This window comes from Seriola dumerili, unplaced genomic scaffold (assembly GCF_002260705.1).
Source record: "Seriola dumerili isolate Sdu_G_001 unplaced genomic scaffold, Sdu_1.0 BDQW01000138.1, whole genome shotgun sequence".
Classification (NCBI taxonomy): domain Eukaryota; kingdom Metazoa; phylum Chordata; class Actinopteri; order Carangiformes; family Carangidae; genus Seriola; species Seriola dumerili.
Genome location: NW_019174393.1, coordinates 20,295,819 through 20,314,914, shown reverse-complemented (window position 1 = coordinate 20,314,914; position 19,096 = coordinate 20,295,819). Strand labels below are relative to the sequence as shown.

General features: G+C 42.5%; 1 protein-coding gene across 1 annotated transcript in view; it reads right to left on the bottom strand.

Moving 5' to 3' along the window:
* The window catches only part of mpped1 (metallophosphoesterase domain containing 1), a 93,689-nt gene that overhangs the window by 53,973 nt on the left and 20,620 nt on the right, over positions 1-19,096 (bottom strand). The window contains exon 4 of the mRNA XM_022749655.1: positions 598-823. Coding sequence (XP_022605376.1) covers positions 598-823 — 226 coding nt within the window. The remainder of the gene's footprint in view (positions 1-597; positions 824-19,096) is intronic.

The following is a 19,096-nucleotide window of genomic DNA, read 5'->3' as shown; positions in this document are numbered from 1 at the left end:
GCAGAACATTATGATGTCACAGTGAAGTTGACCTTTGACTTTTTGGATATGAAATCATTTCATTTATCCTCATAGACATTTGCCGAAACGTGTTATGTGAAGTCACAGTGTGACAGAAGTGATGAAATTCCCTCTAGGTGTTTCCATTATATTGTATTCACATGAACATGAGGTCACCATGACCTTGAACTTTGACCTTTGAGCCCCCAAAATCTAATAGGTTCACCCTTAATTAAGTGAATGTTTGTGCCAAATTTGAAGAAGTTCTGTCTAGGCATTTCTGAGATATTGTGTCCCCGAAAACAATATGCCTCTGGCTCTGTCACCTGACCACTCCCACGCAAAACACTGTCACAGAGAAATGTAGCTTTGAGGACGCTGTAGTTGCAGGATACTACTGTCATGACTTTGCTGCACTTGCAGTCTTGAAACAAAAGGCCAAATATATTGTAGTATTTAAATGATGCTTTACTTCTACAGAAGCTGGTGACAATAATAATTACAAGAGTAAAAAAACTCAACCAGGTACGTTCTTCAGTACAAGGTGTTCTGCTTTGTGGTTGTTTTGTGTCCAGTGCAGCGGTAGTGGTCACTCACCAGGGGGAGCCGTAGATCCTGAAGCCACGCACGGTGACCTCAGAGTCCTGCAGGTAGATGCAGTTGGTGAGCAACGACTGGACGTTCTCGTAGTTCTCTGGCTTCAGCTTGGACGCAGAGGGGAAGTAGTAGAAGTCCTGCTTGATTAGGTCAGCCATAAACTCTTGGTCAAAGGTCAGCTCGTGGTTCCCTGCAATTACTATCTTGATGTCATAGGGCAGGGTACCTGCAAAGGAGGAGAGGGGGAGGGAGGGGAGTGAAAGTAAAGGAGGAGGGGAGAAAGTAGGAAAAGAGTTAAGGCAGGTAAATAAAAGAAAAAGAAGACAGTAATTGGGGAGTGACAGGGAGAAGGTGGCAAGAGAAAGGGGAAAGGTATAAAGAAGAAAGGAGAGATGTTAAAGAAAAGAGGATTGAAAGTAAAGAAGGTGAAGTGGAAAGTGGTAAAAGGAAAGAAGAAGAAAAAAAAGGTAAGGCAGAAAAATAATAGAAGAAGAAGACGGGAGTGATTGGGGAGTGACAGAGAGAGATGTAGTGAGGAGGCACAATGTGGCAAGACAGAGGGAAAGATATAAAGAACAAAAGAGAGGTGTAAAAAAAGGAGGAGTGACAGTGAGAGGAGGAAATAGAAAATGGAAGGAGACATCAGGACATGGACAGGGGAGACAGAGACATGAGATGTAGGGGAGAGGAAATGAAGAAGAGAGGGGTGACAGGCGGCGTGGGGAGAGACAAGGAGGAGAAGGAAAATTGAGGACGGCATGAAACCCATCCCAGATGGCTTGGCATTCACATGCGACAAGGTTTTCTCATTGTTCCCCTTCATTTCTAGCAAATCTGTACATCTGTCTTAGCTTCCCTCCATCAGTCAAGGTTGCAACCCACTGCACTGCTTTCTTCTGTTTATGGAGGCATGGCTGAACGCATCCGTCAGGAAATCTTTATGTGGAGGAATGATGAGGGGGGAGGACAGAGAGAGTGATCAATGTGACGTTTACCACACAGAATATTAAACATTTACCAACTATGGCAACCACCACTGCATCTTTCCTCCTCTCTCTTTCATCATCCCTCTCTAATCAAACTCCCACTCCTTCACATAACCCCCCATTCTCTCCTCGGTCTCAGTGGTTTTAATTGGCTATTCGGAGGCTGGATGCCGCGTGGGGCGTGATTGATCGGTGCCCATCAAACCCAGCAGAGGCCAAACCTTCACCTGCTATGATATGTTTTCAAAGCTCAGCAGGGAAACACAACACTGAAACATCTGGGGCTCTGCTCTGTCAGCAGAGGGACGGAAAGTTCAGTTACCACGGTTTTTTTTTGCCAGGACGACGCGGCACACAGCTGAGCACACAGGTCTGTGTGTCTGCATGGTATGTTTGTGAGTGACTTTCCTGTGTGTGTGCGCGTTTTTGCCTGCATCTGTGCATGAATGTGTCATGAGAGTGAAAAGGAGTAATTAAACTGAGCTTTATAAGAGGCTGACAGCCTGGCGATGGCTCTGTCATAACAGCCAATCACAGCCTGGTGACAGAAAGAGAGGAAGAATGGGGGGTTAGGAGGAGGGAGAGGAAGGAGAGAGCGACAGAAATACTTTAGGAAGCCCAAAAATCCTTGAGTGTGAAGGAGGAATAATAACGAGATGAAAGCAGCTGTCAAAGAGTGCCCATCTCTGCAGTCTGGGCCTGGGCCGCCCCCTCTCCCGAGCACAGTCCCCATTTGTTTGGCAGAAGGGCTTGTGTTTAGTTGTCAAGCAGACACCAAAAAAGCCTCATAAATGTGGGGCTGCACCTCCATGAAGGCACATGGACCCACACACCACGGCACAATCAAAAGATGTTTTTAGTCCTCTTCATCAGACTTAAGCATTTGAAGAAGTGTTTGTTCAATCCTCCCTGGATAAACCAAGGTTGAAGGAACGCTTCACTCCAAAATAAAAATCTGATCATTATCTTCCATTGAATGCTTATTGAAGCTTGTGGGACACCTGAATGCTCATTGAGTGTGTTTCTATCTCACACAAAGCATTGAAGGTAATGGGACTGCAAAATACATTAAATCCTTGCACATTTTCTGAATGACTAATGGAGGATAAATCAATGTGATTCACTCACTCATGATACGATTTGGCTCCAAAACTTTACACAACATGAGGTGATTACAATTCTTTCTTTCTTTTTATTTATCTATTTTTACCGATGCTCATTTTGTCGAGATCTACAAACACTGGACCAGTAATTTCAACAGTTCAAGCGTCCTACCTATGTGTTAATTAGTCAGGGATTTTTGTTTTGAGATTTGAGACTGTAACTGTTGTAATGTGAACATTATTAAGTTAAGTTAGTCCTTATCAGAATAAGATTACAATAAGTAGAATAAGAGCTATGCACCCACCAGGGGTCGATGTTGCATATGTTGCATTTATTTTGAAGTACTATTCCGCCCCGGGCTTTGTTGTATGCTTGATCTTCCGCCGACAGAGATGTCTACAGATTAGCTCTGGATGTAAAGTTCATTTCGCCATCCTTATATAAAGTGCAAATACGGCCAAGACTTTGTCGAGTGATTATTTTCTAGCTGAAGTTACCACAGTAACAGTAAAGAAAACATTCAAAAATGTTATTTTTTATATATTATCTATGTTATTATTCATATATTATCTCTTATTTTTCGTAAATTATATTTGAAAAATATTATTTTTCAAATGTATTTGTACATTTTTTAAAAGAATTTTTCAACTGAATAAAAATTATTAATTTAGATAAGCTTGAGTTCATCATCAAATTAGCATCCGAGACTGATATTCCTTTGTCCTGTACATCAGAAGTTAGGCCAGAATCAAGCTAGTCTTAATCTACCTGTACATCTTCTACATTTCTTCTGCATACTGGATATGACATATGTTATTAGTATTGGACACATAATAAAGTGAAAGCTAATTAATTAATTAATTTATTGGCTATTCTGTGACAGTGGAACAAACTGCTCAACACTAAAATTATATCAACAAATTACACATCATGTAGTTCTTATGGCTGATCCTCAGAGCAGACAAAGAGCAACATCCATCCATCCATTATCCATACCGCTTATCCTTATAGGGTCATGGGCGGGGTACACCCTGGACAGGTTGCCAGTCCATCACAGGGCCGACATACAGAGACAAATAACCAGTCAAACTCACATTCACACCTATGGGCACTTTAGACTCACCAATTAACCTATTGTGCATGTCTGTGGACTGTGGGAGGAAGCACCCGGGAAGAACCCACACAGTCACAGGGAGAACATGCACACTCCACACAGAAAGGACCCAGGCCCGAGATTCAAACCCAGAACCTTCTTTCTGTGAGGCAAAGGAGCTAACCACTGCCCCACCGTGCCACTCCAAAAGCAACATTAGCATTCATTTGAAATTCTGTTACCTGATCAATGTTCACTCCTCTTTTTGCACTGTTTTTGGTTTCTACCAACTCCAGAGAAACACAATTGACCCTTTATGCCCCACTGTGTACACCAGCTAGTTGATAAGTTTGTCGCTCTGCTGTTTGGTGCCTGATACACCTGTCTGATACACCTGCCTGATACACCTGTCTGCTTCTTCTGGAAACAACATTGATGATATTACTGAGACAGAACCAAATGTAAATTTGCAGAGAACTGAACAAGTTAAAAAAAGTTAAAAAGCTTTGTCAAAGAAAAGNCCAATTAACCTATTGTGCATGTCTGTGGACTGTGGGAGGAAGCACCCGGGAAGAACCCACACAGTCACAGGGAGAACATGCACACTCCACACAGAAAGGACCCAGGCCCGAGATTCAAACCCAGAACCTTCTTTCTGTGAGGCAAAGGAGCTAACCACCACGTGCCACTCCAAAAGCAACATTAGCATTCATTTGAAATTCTGTTACCTGATCAATGTTCACTCCTCTTTTTGCACTGTTTTTGGTTTCTACCAACTCCAGAGAAACACAATTGACCCTTTATGCCCCACTGTGTACACCAGCTAGTTGATAAGTTTGTCGCTCTGCTGTTTGGTGCCTGATACACCTGTCTGATACACCTGCCTGATACACCTGTCTGCTTCTTCTGGAAACAACATTGATGATATTACTGAGACAGAACCAAATGTAAATTTGCAGAGAACTGAACAAGTTAAAAAAAGTTAAAAAGCTTTGTCAAAGAAAAGGTTCCTGTAGGGTGATGATTCTCTGTGATTTTGTCACAATAAGCAACCCTTTTCAAATTATACTTAGTCATCTGATCCATTGATAATGATTAAAGAAAATTAACTGTGCATTTTTAAGCAACGAGTTGGAATTAATTTAGACTTATCACAGAGCCAAGTAACTCTGTTAATTTTCTGGGTTTTTTAGTGACAGCGTGTACAAAACAAATTTTCTCTGCAGCCTTAATAACGGCTGTGACAGCTTCTGGAAGAAAAGCTCACCAGGAAAGGAGCCAAGTAGCTGCATGGGAGCACAGCATCTACCTGAAGACTTGTTTAGCTTGTTGTGTCAGTCTTTGAAGACTGGAGCTGCCTGAGTGTGAAGTGATAGATGAAAACTGGACTGACCTCAGACTGCACGCACAGCAAACATGCAAAGCATGAATCAAAAATGAATGAAGTAAGGTCAGGAAGAAACTACCAAGTTTAGTCTTTGAGCTATGGAACATTATATGCCGAGACTATTTTCTCTGAGGTGGGACACTTTATATCAAACAAGCTGTTCCACTTTCATCTGCAAATACACATAAATAAATGTGGAGATTCAAAGGGAATCTTCCATAGACAGACAAGAAAATGGAAAAGGATGAGATCATCAGCAAACTGCATGAAACACAACATTCAAAAATAAGTAAGGGAAGGGTGTAGGCTATTTGTGGTTGTCAGTGCATGTGGGTGAGCCTGAAGAAGACAGTGAGGCAACAAGGGAAAGACAGCAAGGGAATAAGGCGCTCATATATTTTCCAACAAATAAACACTATCTGTTTCTCCTCAGAAATTCTGCAATGTGAGCAGTTTTCACCCATGAAGTTTGATGGCCGACTGTAAACTGAGAAAAATAAATCACAGGGAGAAATATAAAACTCCACCAGCTGGACACAAATACCCCCCCATCCTCCCACACACATGTACACAAACACACACACACACACACACACACACACACACACACACACACACGCTCTTACTTAGCAGAATTAAATTTCAATTTCATGGATGAATTTTCTGAAAGTTTCCCCTGGAAAAAAAAGCTGCAAAATGACAAGGTGTGAATACCAACAAGCTGAACATCACAAAGCTGCATCTGACTAAAAGCAGCAGTGTGTGCACCTGTTTATTGTAATTCTCCATCCACGCCAACTGCTGTCTGTCAATATAGAAATAATAACAATTTAAAAATGAAAGAAATCCAACAATACAGTATGTTATTGTGTTTGCCCACAAAGAACAAATCAATCACAAAAAGACAATTCCTCCATCAAATGGATTTGTCACAAAAGACAGAAGAAAAAAAGAAGAAAAGGGGATGTGGGTGGAAGTGTGTGTGTGTGTGTGTGTGTGTGTGTGTGTGTGTGTGTGTGTGTGTGTGTGTGTGTGTGTGTGGAGAGAAGGGGGGCATCTAAACATTTGGAGCGATATTCCCCCACAACACATGGGGTGCTCTTTGTCGCCCGCCATCTTTTGTCTTTGAATTCAAAAGGCTGCTTTAAAGCAACAAATACTTTCAATTTGTCTGCGAGTGAATCAGGGGCAGCAAAAGGCAGGCAGCAGCATCAAAAAATAACAAAAGAAGAAGAAGAAAAACAAAGTTAGCAGCCACGCGAGCGAGGGTGTGTGTGTGTGTGTGTGTGTGTGTGTGTTGGGGGGTGGGGAGTGTGGGGGGGGGGGGGGTGAAAGACTTGAGAAGAAGTGGGACAGTGCCAGCCTAAAGCGAGGCTGCTTCCAGGGGTGGAAACAGCTGGACTTCAGTCTGTCCGTCTGTCCCTTCGTCCCTTTATTTCTCTCTGGTTCTGCAATCCCGTCCTGCTCAGTATCTTTGCTCTTTTGTCAAGCACCTCCCCCCCAGTCATACACATCCCAGATCCCCGTCTGTCTGTCTGTCACCACAAAAACCCCCGCCCTCCCATGAGCTCCACAAGGCAGCCTGTGTGTGTGTGTGTGTGTCTGTGTGTAAACGTCTGTGTAGCACACAGGTATGTACATGTTCCTGAGAGTCATAAGCATGTTGTTTATGTATGGATGCACATGACTCTGTGTGTGTTGTTTGTGTGTGTGTGTGTGTGTGTGTGTGTGTGTGTGTGTGTGTGTGTGTGTGTGTGTGTGTGGATTCCCACTGCCGCCACAGGAAATCTCCCTGAGTTCGGCCACCATTGTTCCTGCGATGGGTGGTCTACTCTTTGAAGAGGAAAATCCCTGCTCTGTCCAAATCTCTGGCATGTACAGGGGGATTACTTCCCATTGTGTCTGCATGTGTATGTATGTGTTCTTATATGTGTGTTTGTGTGCATGCTGAAACAAAAAAAAAAAAAGCTTGAAATTTCCTGCCTGCCAAGACAAAGTTAATTCCTAAGTGTGTGTGCATAGATACCAAAAACTAGTAGCCAAAACGTCCTGCCAAATAACTTAATACCAAACTGTGTGTGTGTGTGTGTGTGTGTTTGCTGAAAATAGGGGCCAAATATTTGCTGCCAACTCAAAATGATTAAATTAATATGCGTGTGTGTCAGTATGAGTGAATGCATGTGTGCAGGAAGCAACAGCCAGAACTTTATACTAACATGAAATTAAAGGAAAAAAGTCCATCACAACTCAGGTCTTATGTTTTTGTAGCATTTGAGCTTTTTATGTATGAGAAGATAACAGAGTCACATATTGGTTAAATAACAGTATCAGACCACACAGCTGTGTGTACGGTCACATCATGGAATCATGGAGGATACGCAGATGAGTTTACTCTCATGTCTGTGACCTAAGTATAGCACTAGAGCTGGCGAGCGATGCTATTATCTTAGCATAAAGAGTGAAAGCAGGGGAAACAGCTAGCCATGCTCTGTCCAAAATTAAAACACACCTACAAACTCCCTTTAAACTCACTGATTAACACATTGTGTGTTCAAAGTGAATTAGATGTTTGTAAGTTTTCCCTGCTGCTGGCTTCATGGCATGTCATGCTTCAAGCATCATTGGCTTCTAAGCAGCGCAGTTGCTGTCAGAAAGTGAGGAGACAGGCCGGGGCGAGCTGGTTAACATGCTAACTATAGTAAAAGAAAAGAGGTGATAGAGACAAGAGCTAACTTGGTGTTTGTTTCCACCTCTGGTTGGTGTGTAAAGGAATGAAGTTTGGTGATGAACTCACAATGTTTCTTCCAGACTGGTAAGTAAACAGCTGCTAATGCTAATGCTAGCTATGAAGCAATCGAAAAAACGTACAAACTGCTCCTTTAAACAAGCTCTTCACTCCTGCTTCAAGTCTTTATGCTAAACTATGCTCCAGGCTCTAGATCGATACTACCTCCACATCACACAAATATGAGAGTGATAAAGTATCAGTGGGGAACCGTCAGGTCCTTCTAGCATTAAATGTTATATTTAATCTCTAATTTTAGCCTAATTTTCTCTCAGAAATGAAAGGGTTTCTGTCCTAAAACGATGAAAACAGAGTTATCCAATCAGACTTTTTTCTTTTGTTGTTCCCTCTAGGCAGAGAAAAGGTTATTTGGCTCAGTCATTGGTTAGGGCTTCATAACCAGGACAGAAGGACTGAAGCCCCCATAGCTGTGTGTGTTTGTTTAGAAAGTGGCAAGTGAAATAACCAATCAAATTTTAACTTATAGTTGGTGGGACCAAAAATCATTGCCCTAGTCCTTCCTGTCGCTTGCTGTCTTCACTCGACCCTCCCGGAGTGAAAACTCACTGACAATTAGTAGTCAGCAAACTAATGAAAACAAACATACCCAAAGTCCCCAGCTATTTTCATGTTGGAAGAAGTTAAGGTTGGTCAGTGTTGAGTTTAAGGCCCAGCTCTTACAATCTTACATCTCCTCTCTCAGGCTTCTCTCTGGATCTCTAGTCACAACATGTCAGTAAGCCAATCAGAAGAGAGGAGGCTCTGTGCCCCAGGGCTTGGGGCATGGCTGAGGGTGGTGACTGCTTTGTTGTGACATCACAAAGTTCCAGAAGTGTAGACTGAGCGCTTTGATACTTTCACAGTATTAATATAGAACCTAAACCTGCTTTATAATCAAACAACACATGGACATCTACCTTTAGACTGTATGGACCTCTGAATGTAAGTCTTGCAAATAAAGCTAATGAAGCTTATTTACAAACATGTCCAACTACTCCTTTGACTTTTCCTTTTTGACAAATAAATGCTTAGTCATTTTTGTGTCTGTGGGACAAACTTTTTGTTGTTTCTTAAGTCTGTGAGGAATCCTGTGGATTTGTTTGTGGACCTAGACTGACAGTGTATGTGTGGACTGTACACCTTATTAGCACATGTGAGGACTCATCTGTGATGTAGTATAAACAGAACAGCAGTGCCTCTGCAGGCTTTGCTCACAAGAGGGTAGAGTGGAAAGTTTGTTCCACTGTACATCACATAAAGTACTACATAGACTTGGTCATTGTTTTTGTTTGTTTGCTTGTTTATTAAAGGACATGATACTCTTCATGTGAACAGCTGAGATCTGGGAATGGTGACAGACCTAAAGCCTCAGGTGAGACATTTATTTGGACGAGAGAATGATGGAGAGAGATGAAATTGTTACCACACTATTCACTGTTAATATACAAACTTCGTGGTTGAGTTTCAACCTGCTCTCCTTCACAGAGGCTGGGTGCAGTTTCACTATAAAATGAAAGATATAACCAACATCTCAGGCTCATTCAAAATAAAGTGTTTAAAATAATCTGGTTTATAATCTTGTTTACCACCTGTCTGATCTACTGACTGCTGAACATGAATATGTTCTGCGACCCAGGTCTCAGAAGTTACTGCAGTGAGAACAACGTTAACTAAGTAAGAGACATGATGGTCAAAAATACAAAAAAGAAAGTCATAAACCAGAATTATTCTAACACTGTCTGTGTATATATATAGGTGTTTCTAAGCACATATGCCTGTGTTTGTGTGTATCCACAGAGCTTATGTCTTTAGAACACAGTGCAGCTTCAGCCAGCCTTTATCTGTGTGTGCATAAACAGAAATGCAATAATTCAAAGGGAAGCTTCAAAAGCAACGGCACTGATGTTCAAAGACAGACAAGCTAAAGACTCAGCCCGGATCAGTCCTAATTCCTTTACAGCATGTGTGTGTGTGTGCATGTGTGTGTGTGTGAGTGTGTTAGACAAAGAGGGAGGACTAGATGTGAGGGAGGAAAAGTAATATGTCACATGAAGGAGAGAGAAAGAGGAAGAAGAGAGGTGAGTAAGGGATAGACATGCAACAAGGTGGAGATGGATGATAGAGGAAGAGAAGCAGTGAGACTTCTGCCTTCCCACCTCAGCTTAAACTTAATACTCACTCATTTCATTTAACTCACCACCCACACACTGCTCCATCTCATCACACACACACACACACACACACACACACACACACACACACACACACACACACACACACACACACACACACACACACAAACATACAGTCAGACACAAAACAAAGACAACCAGCAATTATGAGCCAGCGTACACAAACACCACCTACTGAGCCATGCATCCAAAACACACATGTTATCTGCGTACAGCAGCACCTCCTAACACTTCACAATGTCCGCTCTGAGCATAATGAATTACACACACAAGACACACACACACACACACACTGACAAAGACAGATCAGCGCATCATCAAGAAGCATCGTAGGTGGTCTCTCTCTTCTCTTTCTCTCTCCTACACTCCATCTCTGTCTCTTTCATCCTGTCTGCTCCACTTCCACATTCAGTGTGACGACGTTGCCTCCAGGATAATGTGGCTGAAGATTAAGCTGCAACTTTCACAACCAGCAACGTGGGCTTCTGATGGATGCTGATGAATTCAATGAGTGGCCACCTGCCATCTGTCCCATGTCTGTTTTTAAACATGGATTCCTCATGACGCCAAATTTAACCGGCGCTAAACTACAACCCCTGTGCACTGCATTACCTCCATGTTCCCGTCAAAGCCACTTTATCATCACATGGTGATGCATCTGCAAGGAGAGACCACTCTGAGACCAGATCCAATTTGATGTGTTCAGGGGTATCACTGTTGGCCTATGAAGGTGAGGTCACTCATATGTCTCCTCTCACGAATGAAGCCTCACCATAGACTCATTATAGATGTCAGCTATGACAACGATAAAACTTTAAGACACAAGACTGCGAGTCCACAGCCAAACGCTAAAGTCTATGTATCATGTCTTCAGTGGATTTGGATCAGCTTTGTAAACCTGAGAAATGAACCCTAACAATGTCATAATAATGAAGGGATTCATTTAGGTTGGGCTGGGATTACACATATGACAGAGCCTATGTTGAAAATGGAAGTGAGGAGTTTGAAATATGCCCGTTGAACAGGTGGGGAGGGGCTATTGGTTGCATTATGGGAAATGGAGCATCGCTCATATTTGGCACTAAAAGTCAGGATTTCTCTGCCTCTGCTGCTGCTACAGGTTTGATAATTCTTTTTATCTAATTCAATTTCATTCAATAAACTTTGTTTGTTCCCAGGGGGCAATTTTAAGGGCACATAGAGTAGACGTTAAAAACACACGAATGTACAACAAAGAACACACAACCAGCACAAGACTGTACACATGAAGCAAAAAAACAAAAACAAAAACAAAACATCAGTGCAAAGACAAAACAATCAACAATGGTGCAAAACAAAACCTGTAATATTATAAAGAGACAGTACCAATAACAACGTGGGAGATGACATCACAAGTGCAAATAAATAATTGCATATTTTTTTAAAATTCAGCCTGAGCCAAATGAACTGGAAAAAAAAACATGCTGAATGTTCTCTAACGTGTTTCTGGTGTTGGGCTATGGCAGCAGTGGAGACCAGTGTGAAGTGAACGTTTTACTGGAGCTGACAACAACTACGCTCATAGCTCTGTGAGTTTCATCAAAACCTATGCGAGCAAAAAGCTAGTCATGTCCTAGTCATGTCCTTCTTCACACCACCAGTTCAACAAGATTTAAACACAAGACATTTTCAACTGCTCCATCCACGGTTTGTTTTACACATGTCAAGAATATTATTGTTATTTGTTTCCAGAGAGATATTATTGGTTTATATACAATGACTCTGCTGATGTGAACATTATTGTTGCTGCTCTAGAAACTAATTTTATTTATTCTATTATTTGTAAATTTTAAGAACCAATATGAGTATGTAGCAAAAGCAGAATTTACAAGTTGCTTGTTCAACTCTCTGACAGTTTGTTGGGGGGGGATCATATGCACTGATGCTGACCCAGGAAACAAATCAGAGACAAAGAGAGGGAGAAAGGTGAGAATATTAGAAATACTTCGATCATTTTTAATGTGTATCCACAGAGGATTCACTCCCTTCCAAATGTCTTCTGAACTGAAAAAAGATGAACTTGTTTGAAAAAAACGGAATGTTTCTAAGACCATTTTCACATCCCATTGCATCTTTTTCTCTCCTTCTCACACACACACACACACACACACACACACACACACACACACACACACACACACACACACACACACACACACACACACACACACAAATGCAAGGAACGCACTCTTTCAAGTATGCAAATAGAAGACACAAAAGCAGTGAGGGACAGATGGGAAACGGTTTGCTTAAATTTACAGTCACTTGAAATTCCGTTGAGTTTCCCAATGTTAAAAAACATAAAGGAGTGTCAAACCTCCTCATTATGCTCTCCTCCAGCTCCAGTCACTGCTGGGTAAACATAAGAGAACAGGGTGAAAGGGAAAAAAAGAAGAGCATAAGAATGAGGAAAAGATGAGGTTCGAGGAAGGAAGGACATACAAGAAGAAGAGAGAAGGAAGAAAGAAGAAGGTGGCAAGAGAAGGAATGAGGGAATAGGGAAGGAGGAAGGAAGAAAGTGAGTAAGGAAATGAAGGAGGACTGAAAAAGACATCAGTCATGAAAGTTTAATGCCCTCACAGTCACCAAGCTAAAGGGAGCAAGCTGAGAGAAGAGGAGGATGTCCAAGGGGTGGGGGCTGGAGGGGTACGACACCTGAGAGAGGACGGAGGGGCAAAAATCACCTAAACCACACCCCCACATCCCTATAATCACACACACATAGCTGCAGAGGCAGGTGGATTGTTAGACAGACTCTCTCTCTCCTGGGCCAAGAAAAAACACACACTCGCATTTAAAGTGCCTACATGGCAATCGCATCATGGTCGTCACTTATCTATTATTCAGCAGTAAAGAGGAACAGAGAGGAGCAGGCACTAAATAAAGAGATGTAGCAGAGATGCTAAAGGCTGTGTGTCTCAGTTATAGAGAGAGAGGCCTGTGGTTGTGTTTCTATTAGAGCGAGTCTGAGAAAAAGACTCAACACCACAATGAAAGTTGAGGTTACTCTTGTTTCAACAATCTGTCCCGTCCTCAGGGAGTTTCACCGTTATGTGATCACACGCATTTTTAAAGCTGCACCAACTAATATTTCCTACATTAACAGTGGATCAAATTGGCCCGCAGAGAATCACTCATCTCTGCAGGGTTTTAGCCTGTTTTAGCTCTGAGTCAAACATTTTTATCAGGAGTTGGTGGAGAGAAAAACACAGCTAAAAGAGAAGGAATATACAATAATGTTGTTCCATAACTGCTGAATGTTTGCTAACACTTCAGCTGCTTTTAGCTTGTTGTGACATTTTTTGCCCCATGTGGGGCTACATGTTTTCCCCAGAGTTAAACAATTCTGATAATTTACAGTATGAAAATAAAATTCTATTTATGTTGCTGAATTACCTCTGACTCTGACATCTTTGGCATTTCTGTGCTGACATGTTACTCATTGACAAAAAGATAAACAGACACTAACACACTGTGACAAGCTAAAATCACCCAATAACATTCTAGCCCACAGGTGGTGTTTACATTTAAAGGTTCCATAAAGTATAAAGGTAGATGTCCGTGTGTTGTTTGATTATAAAGCAGGTCTAAGTTCTATATTAATACTGTGAGAGTATTAAAGCGTCCAGTTCACAGAGAAATGCACAGTCTGTATTCAGACACTGAGCCTTAAAACCAGCCATCAGGACTTCTGGAACTTTGTGATGTCACAACAAAGCAGTCACCACTCTCAGCACCTAAAGCCCCGCCCATCTGGACCCACCATCCAACCATGCAGGATTTGGTTTCTCGAGGTGTTTGACCTGAAATCTGTTATATTTTAATTGGATCACTCAGAACACGGTGAGCTAATCAGAAGAGAGGCTCAGAGCCTCCTCTCTTCTGGAGGCTCTGAGCGAGGCTCAGAAGAGAGGCTCAAGGCCTCCTCTCTTCTGATTGGTTCACCTGTTACTAGCGCTCCAGAGAGAAGCCTGAGAGAGGAGATGTAAAAATTCACTGAGATGGTTTTCGGTTCTTAAAACCACAAATTTATCTTCGTATGGATCAACACTTCAAATAAAACACAGGAGAAGAAAAGAAAAAAGAAAGAAGAAAAAATCTTTTGCTTTGGGAAGAAAATAATGGATTCATTTATTTTTCATAAATTTCATAAAAGACAGAAAAATATCCCTTTAACATCCCTTTAAGAGTTCATACATTCTGTGGATGAAACATAACTCAGGGAAAAATACAAAAATCGCTGTATGTGGCCATTTGCTTGTTAGTTGTTCTGTAGTTTGCAACAGTGAATCTCTGGTGTGTGTAAGTGTGTGTGTGTATGTGTGTGTGTGTATGTGTGTGTGTGTGTGTGCGCGCGTGCGTGCGTGCGTGTGCGTGCGTGTGTGTGCGTGTGCGTGTGTGATGACAGTACTCACAGAGCAGAAGTCAGACAGAAGTAAAGAGCAAGAGAACAAAGCCTTTAAGAATTAAAACAGCTCCTCTCTTGACCCAGAGTCAACTCTGAAGCTCAATGAGATCCATATTTAAACAACACTCACTGGAGTGTATGCCCACTCTGCTCCGCCAGCTCACGCTATCACACAGCATGAATAAAGACGCCACTCAAGTCAACAGTGAGGGCAGCACACACAAACAAACACGCAAATGCTCGGGGAAGCGTTGCCTCGGCTTATGAAATCCATGTGCGTGCTCGCAGGCATGAGTGTGTGCTGAAGGCCTGATCAAAGAGGCCATTATTGGAGACAATTGGACTGAAGTGCTGGTGCTCACAAGCTCTAGGTCCGCCTCTTGCCTAACCTTTCCCCCCCTCCCTTCCTCTCTCTCTCCTCTCACCTGTCCTGCACAATCAGCCTCCACCCACAACAATCCAGAACTCTGCAGCTTCTGCTGTCGTCCTTTAGTTTCAGGCTGCACAATGAGCTCATCAGAAAATGAGCTTTTCACCTTAAACACAGACAAACACTCATACAGGAGCTCACAGTAAATTAAAGGTCTATTAAAGATCATGATGTATAATACTGCCAAGATGTTAGTTTATGATAATTTTTTTATATTCTCTCCTAAGTTGTGTTTTACATTTAATAATTCTAGGACGTTCTCTTACTTCTCCATTTATTTCCATTCAATCATTCAGCTAACAAAAACTGTCTTTAGATCACGTAATCATCGACATCAAGTGTCTCCTCATTGATTTTCCTCCTATAAGTTAATGAATTAAAAATGGTGAACACCTGGTATAACTCATGATTGTGTTTAGCATTAAGCCCATAGTTCGTATACTCATAAATTAATGACACCATCACAACACTGAGGCCCTGTTCATACCTGGCATTAACATCCGTCTCAGGTGATCTGATCACAAGCTGTGTGAACACACCTAAGATGCATTGAGGACGTGTTTGAGACCTCATTCAGAGATGTCTGGACCACATATGGCCACATTCTTTTAGCATTGTGAACCTGAATGCATTGTTACGACTGTGGCCGTATTGTTTGTTTTTGTTGTACATGTTTTTTCTCTGTAATCTGAATGGTGGCGTGACGTGTGCATGAGTGAGTGTATGTAAATAGGTGTGTGCCAGGACGGGCCGGTGATTGGTGTGATTGGCAGTTGCAGCTGATTGGCGGTTGCAGCTGATAGGTTCCTGTCAGATGTCTTCCAAATTTGAACCAAGATGACAAGCTGCAAGGGGAGAGAACCAAGTCTTCCTCCTGTCCCAACCGGACACACCATTGTCTACATCCATGAACCTTTTGTTGTGTCTAGAGCCTTGTTGCATTTTGAGAGTTGGTAGGAGTGGACTGCCATTTTCTTTTGACACCTTTTCTCCTGTTTTGTTAGTTAGGAAAGTTAGTTGGTGTAATGGTAGGTGTAATTGTTTTGTTATATTTTAGCAGCTTATGTTGGTGTTTTGTTTCTAGATAGATTTGTTTCGTTTGTAATTTTGGCCTTTGTTCACCCTGAAGCTGAAATCCACTCTCCTCCTCTTGAAAAGCACTTTGTAAATAAATACACGTTACCATTCACTAGTAATTTGTTACTGTGTCTACGTGGGACTTGGGGTAGATGAGGTATTCATGTTGGTGTCTTGGCCTCCCCTGGACCACATTGCAGGACGGCCTACTCCACTGACATCCTCTGACATAGTCTGATTACTCCAAACACAGTTTATAATGAACCAAAATATTTCAATATTTCAAATGGATGAAACCTGAGTTCATTGTAGAGCCCCCCTTCACTATCAAATACATTGACAACAGACCCGTCTGTCTGACTGGTTAAAAACAACAACTCATACGTGTTTATTTGAATATAGAGCGAGGAAATTAGATCTGATCACAAGTGGTCACTCGAGACACATTTTAAAGACAGGTGTGAACTGACGTACTTAGAGCTGACAGCTTGTGATCAGATCACTTAAGACGCATGTTAATGCAGGTCTGAACAGGTCTGAACAGGACCATAGAAGTTAAATTCCCAATAGCTCCCGGTTTATTTACCTTCCGGTATGTTGTATCTTAAAAAGCTGCTCAAGCTGTTGGTCCTGTATTGATCCTGTATCTACTGTATAATTGAGTTGGTCTTGTTATCACTCACATTGGCTGCTGCAGATCACATCATGAAGCTGAAACTTTCTTTCCAAGGTGAAACTTAATTATAAAGACCTAAGAAAATATTCTACTTATAATGATGCTGAACCAGACCGCCATTTTCACTTGATCAAATTTCTATTGATCAATCGATTCTCAAACTGTATCAGCAATACAGGAAGCAAAAACTTGAGCCAGTGCAGTTCAGTTAAACTGTAGTTGTCTTAAAAGTAACAAAACTCAGACTTAACTTCATGAAGTGTGGAGGGACCAAAATCCATACTTTCCTAATACAGTGACTGACAGCTGGACCTGCAGTGATTGCCATGACAACAGAGGGCAGAAGTTTGGCGTCAGTCTCCAGGGTGGCTGAGCTGTGAGTTTACCCAGGTAAGGCAGGTTTCCTCTGGACCCTCTCCCCCCTCTCTCACTGTCATCTCCTTGCCTTCCTCTCTCCCTGCACGAATTTTATCTCCTGCCTCTTCAGTCCTCTCCTCTCTTCCTCTCCTCTCCCCCTCTCCTGCAGCGTTCACCAGCCCTGACAAAGCCTTGAGCGGCAGCCAGCGGCCCCCGAGAGCTGACTGACTTCCTGCTAAAAATAAGAGCTGAGAGGAGAATCGCACAGAGCTGCCACCGAGCGAGAGCGAGCGAGCGAGAGAGAGAGAGAGAGAGAGAGAGAGAGAGGACTGAAACAGGAGATCTTTGGAGAATGTGGAGAAAAATCTGAACTGAGAGAGAGAGGATGGACAACAACAAGGAGGGAGAACGACAAGGAGGGAAAGAAAAGAGATAAAAAAGAGAAACAAACCAAACAAGATAAACAAAATAAAAGAAGAAGATAAAAGAACAGAAAGTTTGGGAGCAGATGGTGTTACCTGACCGAAGCTCAGTTTGTACTGAGACTCTGAAGAAATGAATACGCTAAACCTGATCTCTGTAAATTTGCTCTGCACACAAACAGCAGGAGTTACATTCATCTACAGAATGAGATGTGTGAATGTGTGAGTGTGTGTGTGTGTGTGTGTGTGTGTGTGTGTGTGTGTGTGTGTGTGTGTGTGCGTGCTGGAGACAGGGAGCAGGAGGGAATGAAAGAGAGAGAAAGAATAGGAATAGCCAGATTATAAATATTTATAGGAGCAGACCGGAGGAAGAGGAGAGATGGCAGAGTTGCAGGAGGAGAGAATAACGGCAGAGGAGAGACTGACTTCAGAGGCAGCATCAGGCGCATTTGGCTCGGTTTATCTTTTCTTTCTCGTCTCTCCCGTTGCCTCTCTCGCCGCTGGAGTGCAGGCTAGCGGATTTCCAGCCTGCGCTCCCTGCAGCTCATATGTGTAGGTGTGTGTGTGTGTGTGTGTGTGTTTGTGTGGAGGGAAAGGACAACAAGTTCCCCCCTTATCTCACCGCTCTCCACTCCCCTCCCTCAGAGAAAGAGATGAACACACAAAGGCACGTGCACCAGCTAACAGGCGTCTGCCGTTGCCAGGGAGGTTTGTGCCGGTGTTGATGATGACGCTGGCAACAATGACGATAATGGCAATGATAACAGAGCCGCTTAAACAGCTGCAGATTCACCAACTCTACAGCTTTTTGCTGTCGCTCTGCTTCGTGCGAGGTCACTTCATTCCAGTTTATTACAGATATCATACAGTGGTGATAAGACCTACACTCAGGGTGGAGATAAGATGCTTCCAGTGGGGGCTGGTGAAGCAAACAGTCAACGAAGAGAAGGTTTTACACTTTTCCTTGACTCGAGGTCATGGATAATCACCTATTTTTCTCCTATCAACCTGACTGGCTGAGGCAACCCCACCCCCACCCCACTCTGAATCTGGTTCTGTTGAAGGTTTCTTCTTTCTTCTGTTGGGTTTTGTCACAGCTCTGGCCCTGTTTCTCTTCGTCTTCCCTATTTTACGTCTCCTCCTCCCTGTTTGTCTGTGTGTGTTTGTGTCATGGGTTTACATCTCCTGGCTCCTGGCATCTTTACCAAGCGGCGACCTCCGAGGCTGAAAAATGAAGTCAACACTGAAGAACCAAAAACTGCAGTTCCTCTAATGGCCACAGGAGTCTGGCTCCAGTGAGTCAATTCCCATAGACACCCATATTAAAATGTTTACAGCCTGGTACATAAACAGTTTTGCTCTCTATAGCTAATTTCCTCCATCATGACAACCATTTATATAACTCACTTGTTTACATTTTATTAAGGCTTAAAGTAAGTATAATTGAGGGCGTGGCCTCTTTGAGTGACAGGTGGTTGAGTGTATGCTTGCCACAAACTAGCATGTGCTGAAGTTCAGCTCAGCTCGACACGTTCCCGTCCTC